The 12,224-nt window shown below is 35.2% G+C and overlaps 1 protein-coding gene across 8 annotated transcripts in view; it reads left to right on the top strand.

The window, feature by feature from the left end:
• DENND4A (DENN domain containing 4A) overlaps window positions 1–12,224 on the top strand; it is a 174,222-nt gene that overhangs the window by 143,198 nt on the left and 18,800 nt on the right. For all 8 annotated transcript variants that reach the window (XM_007479594.3, XM_016427162.2, XM_016427160.2 and 5 more), the window contains 4 exons: window positions 3,122–3,311; window positions 7,732–7,826; window positions 11,512–11,687; window positions 11,998–12,135. In XM_007479594.3, the coding sequence (XP_007479656.1) occupies window positions 3,122–3,311; window positions 7,732–7,826; window positions 11,512–11,687; window positions 11,998–12,135 (599 nt within the window). The remainder of the gene's footprint in view (window positions 1–3,121; window positions 3,312–7,731; window positions 7,827–11,511; window positions 11,688–11,997; window positions 12,136–12,224) is intronic.

The following is a 12,224-nucleotide window of genomic DNA, read 5'->3' as shown; positions in this document are numbered from 1 at the left end:
ACTGTGAAAGATAATTTATTAACTTAAGTAAGACTTAACTTGTTTATTGGGGACCATCATGAAAAAATTATTATTGATCTTCAGTCTTCATACTATTTTTCTAGGAAAACTTGTTGATCCATAATATAGCAAGGAGAAGATGACTATCATATTAGTCCTAGCAAAAAATTTTCACATGAAAAATTAGAATACAGTAGTAACAGCAGTTTCAGCATTGCTGAAATTGTTGCCTTTGTTGCATAATAGATATTGCCATTGGCAGCTTTTTACTTCTTTTCTTTTGTATTCTAATGAAGAGGAGAGGGTGCCCTTTTTTGTTTGATAGACTCACTTTCAAAACATATTTTTAGCTAGAAGTGAAATTAAAGGCAAATTGCCTTTAACCTTAACAACAAATGGTAGACAGTGCAGCCTTTTCTGTCACACTTGGCTATAAAACTAGTCTGCCTGCTTTTCTACTAGTAGCAATGCAGTGATTCAGGACAATCCAGAGGGATTTATGAAAAAGAACACTATCCACATCCAGAGAAAGAACTGTGGGAGTAGAAATACAGAAGAAAACTTGTGATTGACATGGTTCAGTGGGTATATAATTGGGGTTTGGGCTTTAAAAGATCATTTGCAAATATGATTAAAATGGAAATAAGTTTTGAACAATGCTACATGTATAACCCAGTGGAATTGCTTGTCAGCTCCTTGGGGAGGAGGGGTGGAAAAAATAATGAATCATGTAACCATGGGAAAAAATTATAAATTAATAAATTTTTTAAGAAACTAGTCTGCCAGCACCTTGGGAATTTCCAACAAGTCAATGGTGGTGCTCTCTTGGGGCTTTTTTTTTTTGAACCCTTACACATTATTGGCTCCAAGGCAGAAGAGTGGTAAGGGCTAGGCAGTGGGGGTTAAGTGACTTGCCCAGAGTCACACAGCTAGGAAGTGTCTGAGGCCAGATTTGAACCTAGGACCTCCCATCTCTATGTTTGGCTCTCAATCCACAGAGCCACCCAGATGTCCCCATTCTCTTAGGGCTTTTTGACTCGGCTCAACTTCCTGTAGGCATGTGATGAATAAAGAAAAGACATGCCTTCCCAGTCAGTTGTACTTTTTTATAATGGAAAAATATTCGATATCATAACAATGCATCACTTATAAGTAATTTGCAATTTAGAGTAAGATTTCAATAAATTTGCATGACCATAGTCAGATATGCCTTTTTACAAAAAATTTTTTTAAAACCTTAACCTTCTTGGTATCAATTCTAAAACAGAAGAGAAGCAAGGGCTAATCAGACAGGGGTAAGTGACTTACCCTGAGTCACACAGCTAGAAAGTATCTGAGGCTAGATTTGAATCTTCCCAACTCTAGGCCTGGTGCTCTATCCACTGTGCTATCTAGCTGCCCTTAGAATTTTTCAACTAATCAATGCTTAACTTGACATTGGTTCTATCACCTCCCAGGCCTCAGTAGAAAAAAGTCTTAAATTCATTCTTCATCTTTTCTTAAATGAAGGAGATTTCTACCTCCAGTACACAGCCTACTCTCACTCTGGCTCCAGTGCTTCAAGGACTTAGGAGTAACTCATATTCCAAAATCCTTATTACTTTTTGTTTTACTATTTCACTTTCTCACTGTGCTAACTAGTGCCTAGTACTATCCTATCAGACTTTTCTGGGCAAGAATCTCATTTGACTTTCCAATGTCCTAATATTTCTTTGTGAAATCAAAGGAAACAAAAGTTATGACAGTGCATATGTTGCAATAAATCCCTATAGTAGTGCCTTTCTAATCAAGAGAGCTGTCAGGTGAGAAACATCTGCTTCTGCATAATCAGCATCTCTTCTGTAGAGCTGTTTAGAACACTAAGAGGTTAAGTGACTTACCCAGGATCACACAGACATTGTATATCAGAAATGGGACTTGAGCCCAGTCTCTTAAGCCAGCTCTCTATCCCTTAAGCCAGGCATCCCCAAAGTTTTTACTCAGGGGGCCAGTTCGCTGTCCTTCAGACCATTGAAGGGCCAGACTATAAAAAATATTATGAACAAATCTGTATACCGCTGTCTGGGATAGCAGAGGCTGCAGCACTGGCTGTGATGGGCCTGTCACACCTTGTACAGGCTCATCACTGCCACCACTATACTGGGCAGCAGTATACACAGTGTGGAATCCCCTCCCCTAGATCGTCGATTTCCATGCTGACGTCTTCCATTGTGCAGTCACATAATCCTTTGTGCAGCACCTCGTTCTCATTCAGTTACTCTCAGAACAAGGCACCACACAAAGGATTATGTCACCGGAAGTAGTTCTGTACGTGAGGGATGCCACGCCGCCACATACAGAGCTCCTCTCACTGACAACCAATGAAAGAGGTGCCCCTTCCAGAAGAGTGGTGGGGGCCAGATAAATGGCCTCAGGGAGCCGCATATGGACCACTGGCCATAGTTTGAAGATCCCTGCCTTAAACCATACTTCTTTTTAATCAAAAGAAGCCTTTTCCTTTAACCAGCTATTTCCCAACTCACTGCTAGTTAGAGCTTAGAGCTAAAAAGAAACACCACACTAATTTCAATCAAATATTAAAGATTATTTGTCCAACTATTATTATAGACAAAGAACTCCTTTAAAATCTTCTATTTTATTTAGCATTGATTGCCTTTTTGTGCATTTCGCTTTTTTCAGAGCATATTAACAGGTAATGAAATGAAGCCGAAACATTTTTAAATGAGTGCAAGTTGTTTCCTCAAAGTCGCCAAGAAAATATATTTAAATGTGTTAGTGTGAAATAACTTTTTCTCTTCACCATATTACTCTGAAATAAAATTATTCGGAATGAGAAAGATCACTTTGTATAAGCTCAGGTTTATTGTTAGGATAGTTTGTGGATCTGGATTCACTTTGTGATAGACATACATCTTGGTAAACAAGTCTTGAAGCAAATTGTGTTTTTCTCAAAACAGTCCATGAAAGATATATTTCTTTTTTTTTTTTAATTATCCTTTTTCCTGTTGAAACTACACAGTGCTAGTCATGTTGGTAAAGGAGCATTATTAAACTAATTATTTTTACTTAAAAATAGTAAACTTTCTACAGGTAAAAAAATAATAAACAATTGTCTTATTAGGATCAGAATTCAGATCGAACCAGTCTTTCTTCAGTTGGAGCCCTAGATTCTGAATCTACCTCTTTAACAGATGAAGATGTTTGCAATGAGTTTGAAGGAATGCCTTCCCCTCAAGAGAATACTGTCACTTCAGAGACAAAGGGAATTGGACTTAGTAGAACAAGTCTGGAAAGTACTACCTCTTGCGAGGGTTTGTCTTAATAATTCTATTATTGTGATAATCATATTTATTTCATTTGCAGCCTCTTTTGCTTCAAAGTCCCAGTCTATGAAACTTAATATATAAATATATAAATAGTATTAAATAGCATTTAATAGTATTAAATTAATATTAAATCATTTTCTTTTATGTAACAATTCCTCATTCTAGTACTAAAATGCTTCCCTGAATGTTATATTTAAAAAAAAAATTTTTTTTAAACCCTTACCTTTCGTCTTGGAATCAATACTGTGTATTGTTTCCAAGGCAGAAGAGTGGTAAGGGCTAGGCAATAGGGGTTAAATGACTTGCTCAGGGTCACACAGCTGGAAAGGGTCTGAGGCCAGATTTGAACCTAGGACCTCCCATCTCTAGGCCTGGCTCTCAATCCACTGAGCTACTCATCTCCCCCCTGAATATTATATTTCTACCTGGCTCACTTTCTCAATGTTCAGTGCTTAGAAGTATCCTTGGACATTACTTACTATACTCCCTCATTTTACAGATAAAAAAACTGAGGCCTGTAAAGGACCTTGCTACTTGTCCAAGATCACAAAGTAGGAGGAACAAAGCTAGAAATTCATTTTTAGTTAGAGAGGGAGCAAATGAACCCCTCTAATTTGTCATTTTGAAGACTGAAAGAGACAGAGCATCTTTTGAATAAGGATTGCAGGATTATTTTGACAGAATAAAAAAATGCAAAATTTTTCCACCCCACCATAAGCTTTCTGAAGACTGCTCTCTTAGTGTTTGTTCCTTCCTTACCTTGACCCTTAAATACATACCTCTACCTCTAGATTATAGTATGTGAACTGGAGAATTAGAATCTTTTTTACTTTAGTCATAATATAGTTATAAAACAGATAATTTCTATTAATTTTTTAAATCTTAACACAAGTTTAGCAGTTTAAAAACCTTTAGGCTGAACTCAATCAATCAGCATTTGCTTATAACTCTGCTGAGAATTGAGAATACAAAGACAAAAATGAAAACTTTCTTTGCCAACAATAGCTTTGCATTCTGCTAAAGGAGATAACCTATATTTTTGGTTATATACAAAGTAGCTACAAAGCATATACAATGTGACCTTGGATAGGGAAACACCAGTAGGTCAGGGGAGACCAGTAAAAGCCTCCTGTCAAAAGTGACCGTTTAACTGAGTCTTAAATCAAACTGGAGATTCTGAGAGATGGAGGGAAGGAAGGAGAGCATTCTAGTCATAAGATGGGGCAGCCAAAAGAAATACAGGAAATGGAGCATGCAGTGTAAAGGACAGCAAGTAGGCCAGCATGGCTGCTCTACAAAATGTAAAGAGAAGCATAATGATGGGACAGTTAGAAAAGAGCCACACTGTAAAGAACTTTAAATGCCAAGTGAAAGAATTATATTTGATTCTCAAGATAATAGTCCTTAAGAGTTTATAGAGGAGAATAATATGATCAAAACTGTGCTTTAGGAAAATCACACTGAAAGCCCTATGGAGGATGGAATGGAGTAGGGAAAAGACTTAAGACTTGGAAGACCCACGATATTAACAGAGTCTAGGCAAGAAATAACGTTGGGCTGAATTTGAGCTCTGACAATGTAAAGAAGGTAAAGAAGGGACATAGACAAGAAATGTAGAGATAACAATGACTGGGTTTGGCATCTTGCATTTGGTTTTTTGTGGGATGAGTAAAAGTGAAAAGTTGAGGATGACACCAAGATTGCAAACTATAAAAATAAAAATTGGCAAGTTATAAAAATAGATGAGATGTATGCCAATACCGGTTCAAAACTGTTCAGATACTTTTGATAGATCTTCAGTGATAAAGTAAAGCTCAAATGTGAACTTCTCTTCAGGGCTAGGTGCAAGGATGGTAAAGAGACTCTTATTATAAAATATATATATATATATATATATATATTGAAATATATAAGGATAGAAAGGATTTCTAATTCTAAGGGATTCTAAATCCACCCAAATAAACTCCCTGGTTCTGCAAGGAACCACTTCTCCTGTGTTTCCAAGGCTATACTAATCCTCCCTGATCTGACTAACCCAAATTTATACTATTCTAAATAAAACTACCCCTATTATCCTTATAATTCTTAACTTTGCCTTATAGTTATAAAATAACAAAGTCTAGCTGGTTGAGTCTCAACAAGAATCACATTAGGACTCTGAGCCTTAACAGATTCAGAGTGCAAACCAAAGACCAGATCTTTCTTTGGTCTTCTCAGATATAAACCAATTTGTGAAGACAGAAATAGATAGTCAATAGTGTTTCCCAAGTTGGAAAAGGAAAACATCAAAATCCTTCAGGTCTTTCCCTCAGACAGAGAGCGAGAAGCAAAGATGTTATCTCCTCCAATCCTGAGATAGAGTCTCTGAGTGCCTCTGCCAACTGCCAGAAAACAACTGCCAACTGCCAGAGAGAATAATTGACACAGAAAACGTTATAACTGTCAACATTTGAAATTAACCTCTCTCTCAACTCTGCTTCAAACTCTAATTCTCAAGCCAGCCACTGTACTTCTTATCTCTAAACCAATAAAACAATACTTATTTTCTAATATCATCCTAATAAAACCTGAGTGATAGAAAGCACAGTGGTACCCTTGAAACTAAGAAGTTTGGAGGAGTGTATTTGGGCAGGAAAATCATGAATTCTGTTTTAGACATATGATGAGCTTGAGAATGATACTTCCTAGTAAATGTCCAATAGGCAGTTGATGATGTGAGACTGGACCTCAGAAGTAAGACTTGGATTTGATATACTGATATGAGTCATTTGCATAGAGATGACAATTGAACTGATGATGCTGATAAAATCACCAAGGGAAAGAACTCAGGAAAAAGCCTTTTAACACACCAACAGTTAGGAACCATGACACAGATGATGATTCAGTGAAAGAGACTGAGAAGTAGTAGTCAAATGGATAGTAAGAGACCTAAGAGTGGTAACTATTGGAAACCAAAACACAAAGTAAAAAATAGCCCTTCCTCTTAAGGAGCTTACCTTATATTACATACATCTATGATGTCTCCTAAGCCTTCACAACATATAACTAGAATGCCTCTTAGATCTACACAGTAGATATTCAAGAAATGTTTACTGATGTAATATATGGCCAGTAAGAGCTGTCACACACACCTACACTGGGGAACTGGAAAGAGGGAAAAAAAGAGTTGAGAGAATGGAGAGAGGGAAGAAATTGATCTTTCCTTCTCTTCCCCTTGGGGAAGGCAACCTGGCTTTGTCTCTTTGAGGGACAGAATATGAGGTTAAAACTAGAGGCAAGAGCTTTAGTGAAATAGCACACAGCTTCCCTTCTTGGTCTCAGCTATAGTTGAGAGATCAGATGGACCTTCTTGTCTCTGAGTCCTTCAAGTATACCAACTGCCACTTCTCCTCCCCCCACAAAACCTGAAGTTACTCCTCTATCCAGAGGAGAGGATCACTCCTTTGGATCTAGTTATTTAGATTCCTAGGATCCTGAGTTAACCTTCCTTTTTGGGGAGAGTTATGGTTCTCCCCAAATCTTCAGTTCCCTTCCTTAGTCAGAAACTAGGCAGACCTGATCTAAGTAGTAACACTTTATTTGGGATCACTCAGGGAAGGGAGAGATGATGGTATTAGGTGACAGAAGTGGGTATTAGGAATCCCTACTGATTGGCACTGACCCCCCCAAATCTCAGGGGTCCAGGCTCTCAGCCTTGACCCCTCTTCTAGTCAGCTGCTGGTTTGGTCCCTACTCCTGAGCTAATCTAGTTAGAGCAATGGAATTCAGGACAACTTGAGGAGAGAGGTGGAGAATAATCTCTGGAGAGGAGTTTTCTCAGTAGATGGCTTCCTTCAAAGTCCCAGTCTATGATGTCTTAAGCTGAGTAATATATTTCAGGGGTTCACTGGGAACAGTTGATATCCCGAAGGACCCCCTAGCCTTAGAGATCCTCTTCTCAGGCTCTCAGCTGGAGGAGTGTACTGAGTTGTCAGGTTTTTTTTAGTTCTCTCAGCTTCTGTTCTCTCACTAGAATCCTGAGTTTTTCTTCTTGCTTCACTAGATCTGATTTCTCTTTTTTACGAATTCCTCTCTTACACTGATTAAGTGAACCTAATATTTACACAAATCAGTAGAATTGCAATTTGTTTTCCTTGGCAGCTAAAATATACATATGAAAGTACATTTTAAATTTTTTTTGTTTTATGCCGTAGAAATTTTTTTCTGTCTTGAGTAATGTTTGGGGTTTCATTTCATAAAGGTTTTTACCCCATATATAGAATACCTGTTGATTTATTATTTCTGAAATCTAAAATGATAATTTCATTTATGAAAATATATTTGTATACAGTTATTTTAAAGCTATCTCCTATAAGTTATTCTCATATTTGAAAGATTTTGTTTGCTGTCTTTTAACAATGAACAGGTCCTCTGTCAAAGTTTGTTTTACCTGGAAAATCAGAATTGGCATCTTCTTGCAGCACAAGTAGTACAAATATCTTCCAGAACTATGCTATGGAGGTATGAATTCTTTTAAAATAATATCTTTGAAACTGCACAACTGAAATGATATGGAGTAAAGGACAAAATATAGGAATAATTGAATGTGGAAGGCTATGCAGTGTTGCTGGATGAAGCATTATGAATCTAATATAAATATCAGTTCTCCCAAAATTGATTTACAGATTCAAATTCAAATTAGCAGAATCAAAATAACAATGGATTTCTTTATAGATCCAAATAAATCTTAACAAAATGTAGGAAAATCTGAGGGTCAAGGATATCAAGGGAATTTTTGAAAAGGAAACATTGAAGTTGAGAGACTTGTCCTCTCAGATATTAAAATAATTAGAATTTTGTGGTACCGAAAAACTAGAAATAAATAAATGAGGCAGACTAAAGAACTCAGAAATAGAATCAAATATATATAATATTTATTTTTGTTAAACCTACATAAAATAGACAAAAAATTTATTATTTGATATAATATGTTGACAGTTATAGCTAATATATAATACTTTACAGTTTATAAAGTACTTTGCAAACACCTTATTTATTTCCCATGGTAGCCTCATGGGAGCCCTTTAAGGTAAAATTACTGTTTTAGAGATGAAGAAACTGAGACTCAGAAATTAAAAACTGTAGAGATAGTAAATGTCAGGGTCAAGAATTGAATCTGGGTCCTTCCTCTTAACTCTAAAACCAGCACTCAGTCCATTATACTACATTATCTATAAAAACTGGATGGCAGTATAGTATAAAATTAATTTATATCCACAGTTTATACAATACTGGCTTTATCAAAGAACCAGACTTTTAAAAAAGCATTAAAAGGTTCTGAGAAAAAATATCTAGTTATCTTTTTGTTAGAGAGGAGATAAATCTTTATCTTTTAAAGAAGTTATTTTTTTAAAAAATGGGTGGACTAAATTACACAAAATTTCTACATAACAAATAATGGTATGAGGCATTAGGTGACACAGTGGATAGAGTGCTGGATCTGGAATCAAGAAGACCTGAGTTCAAATCTGTCTTAATACTTGGTGGCTCTAGGCAAGTCACTTCATATCTATATGCTTCAGTTTCCTCCTTTCCTGTAAAATGTAGATTATAATAGCACCTACCTCTAATTTTAATTATTCTTATTATTAGCAATGTGGCCAAGATAAAAGTGAAAAATAATACATTTTATTTATATAACATATTTCAGTAGAAAATATTTTATATATGTATATAAAATCTGATATAAAAATTTTACAAAGAATTGATACCAATATTTAAGGTACACTGTAATTCCTACTGGATAAAGGGTCAAAGAATACAAACAGGACATTTATAAAAGAACATGAGAGTGGGGTAAGGTATTAGGTAGTTCAGTAGATAGAGAGCCAGGCCTGGAGACAGGAAGTCCTAGGTTCATATTTGGCCTCAGACCCATCCTAGCTATGTGATTCTGGACAAGTCTCTTCATCCCAATTGCCTAACCCTTACTGTTCTTCTGCCTTGGAACTGATACTTAGTATTGATTCTAATACAGAAGGGTTTTTAAAAAAAAAAAAGCAAATTGTAAATAATCACCTGAAAAAATTCTACTCAGGGAAATGAAAATTGGAGTAATATAATAAAGTACCACCTCAAATTGTCAAAATGCCAAAAATAAACAAACAGAAATAACAAAAGAACATTGTAGCAGGAACTTCCACATATCTATATACATTGCTGTTGACACTACAAATTCATGGGATCTTTCTGGAAAGCAATCTGGTTTTCTGGATTGGTTTGTTTTTTAATCATACTGTTTGACCAAATAGTCCCATTATTTGGAATATGCCCCATGACCATTAAATATTATCCAAAAAAATTAATTGCTACATCATTCAGAATGATAGGAAACATGATATATTGGATAGTGAGTCAGCCTTTGAAAGAGGCCATGGATTCAGGTTCCACTTGTATGTCAAATGACCAAGTGATCCTGGACAAGTCATCATACAGCACCATGGTCAGTTCTGTCAGTCAAGGAAAGGCAAAGCAATTGCTTAATAGAGGAAATTTGTTCATCATGAAGTCTCAATGCATAAGAAGTCATAGGTCAAAAAAGTCTCCCAAAAAGCAAAAAACTGAAAACAACCCAGTTGTCCCACTATAGAAGAATGTCTTTCTGAACAATAATTGTATTCTAAATCCAGTTGTCCCACTGTTATGAATTATACCTTGGAGCATTATTTTAATCTATGTAATATAATATTAACTACATCATTTATAATAGAAAAGAACAGGAGCAACCTAGGTGTCTTAACAGAAGAATGTCTAAATAGACTGTGCTATCTATCAGTATGGTGGAATATTAAAATACAATTAAGAATTATAAATAAATAATATAAAGAAATATAGAAAAATGCAAAAAGACAAATTTAAGAAAGGACTAAAAGAATGGTTCTGTCTTTGACTATATAAAAAGAAAACTATGTATACAAATAAGGGTGAATGGATGAACAAAGATTGGAAAGAACACAGAGAGAGTAACTATTGAGAAACTTTAGTTAAAAGTATGTTCAAATTCTGTTTTAAAATTAAATCATTTAAAAAATTGGTTTAATTGATTTTTATACTGTTTAAAGTTAAATTCTGTAATAACTACTTTAAACTTTTGTCCTTAATTTCCATAGAGTGTATTAATATTTACATTTATTAGAGAAGACAGAGAGAAAAAGCCTTTTCTCTCTAGCCATGTGAGTGCTCTCCACATGGCTCCCTTAGCCACCTTCCTTTCACCCTGCACCAAGAGAATATAGAGACACCCCTCCCTTCCTACATCCCCCACTTTATTTTCTCCCTTTACACTCAGATCAAATTCCCCATCATTTCCAGGACAAGTGCCTAGGTCACTGTCCTGTGACCCATGCTAGAGTGCAGGGATACAGGTCATACCCAAGTCCCTTCACAAAATTATAAATAAATGAAAAATAAAATACATATTAGTAAATAAGTAGAGCATACTTTGTTATTACAACTTACTGCTTTATAATGTCTTAAACATGAAAGATATAGAACATTTATAGTGATAAAATTACCAGTACAGCAAATAATTATACGATGGTTTCTAATTTGGAGTACCTACCAACCTCCAGACAGTATGCAATATTACTTTATAATAAAACTGTCCATATGAATGTCATTTACTCAGAATCTTTTTCTGATCCCTTGCCTTAGATTTCAAATTAATGAGGTTTTACTGTACAATTGCCAGGTTAGATTCATACTTCTAGTGGAATCATTTGTGAAATTTTTGGGACAATGAACTAATTTTCTTTTCTTCTTGCACCATCATTATAAATAATAACAACTTACCTTATGTGACTTTAAGATTTATAAACCATCTTCCATACATTTCCATTTGATCCTCAGACAAACCTGTAAAGTACTGTCATTAAAATTCTCGTATTCCAGAGGAAACAGCCAAGGCCCAGAGATGCCCAGTAGTTTTCCCAAGGTCACAAAGCACATAAATGACAGAACTAGGATTTTATATTTTTCCTACCTCCTTCAAATGATTCCTAAATATTAATCTCCTGATAAATTTATTTATTGAATTAGGTTTCATTTTAATTTAGTTTGTTTAGAGAGCAACTCAAGGATTAGTTCAAGACTTGACCACAAAATACATAAATTACTAAATTTTAAGAGAATGCTTTTTTCTCTTTAGGTTCTCATATCAAGTTGTTCAAGGTGTCGAACTTGTGACTGCCTTGTACATGATGAAGAAATCATGGCTGGTTGGACAGCAGATGATTCAAATCTCAATACCACATGCCCTTTTTGTGGAAATCTTTTCCTACCTTTTCTAAATATTGAAATAAGAGATTTACGACGACCTGGCAGGTAATAACCTTTCTCTTTCTTTATATTTACTGGCTAGATTACTGGCAAATTTTTGTTTCCCTTAATGTCTTTGTTCTTGTCTCAGTTTGCCTTGATGTTCTCAACTATAAAATAGGGGTGATAATAACCGTATCTGACAGGGATGTCATGAACATTGAGTGAGATCATATTTGTAAAAAACTAAATACAGTGCCTGGTGCTATATAAATGTTACTTGTAAAAATGACAATTGTTATTATTATTTAAAGAGCCTTATATTTATATAATTTGTCTTTAAAACATTTTTAAACATCTGTCATTTAAATTGTAGGTATTTTTTAAAGTCCAGCCCATCTACTGAGAATATGCATTTTCCATCATCATGTTCAAATCAGACAAGGAAGTCCTGCATTTCTTCATCAGCCTCAGGTGTTGCTATTTCTGTTCAAGAGAATTTTCATACAAAAAGGTAATTATGGTTATATGGTATTACATACTTCCACCATTTTATATGTGTCACATATAAAATATGTCACTTATGTGTGTATATACTTGGTT

Source organism: Monodelphis domestica, chromosome 1 (assembly GCF_027887165.1).
Source record: "Monodelphis domestica isolate mMonDom1 chromosome 1, mMonDom1.pri, whole genome shotgun sequence".
Taxonomy (NCBI): Eukaryota; Metazoa; Chordata; class Mammalia; order Didelphimorphia; family Didelphidae; genus Monodelphis; species Monodelphis domestica.
The sequence above is the reverse complement of the archived record's forward strand: the minus strand, read 5'-3'. Positions and strand labels throughout refer to the sequence as shown.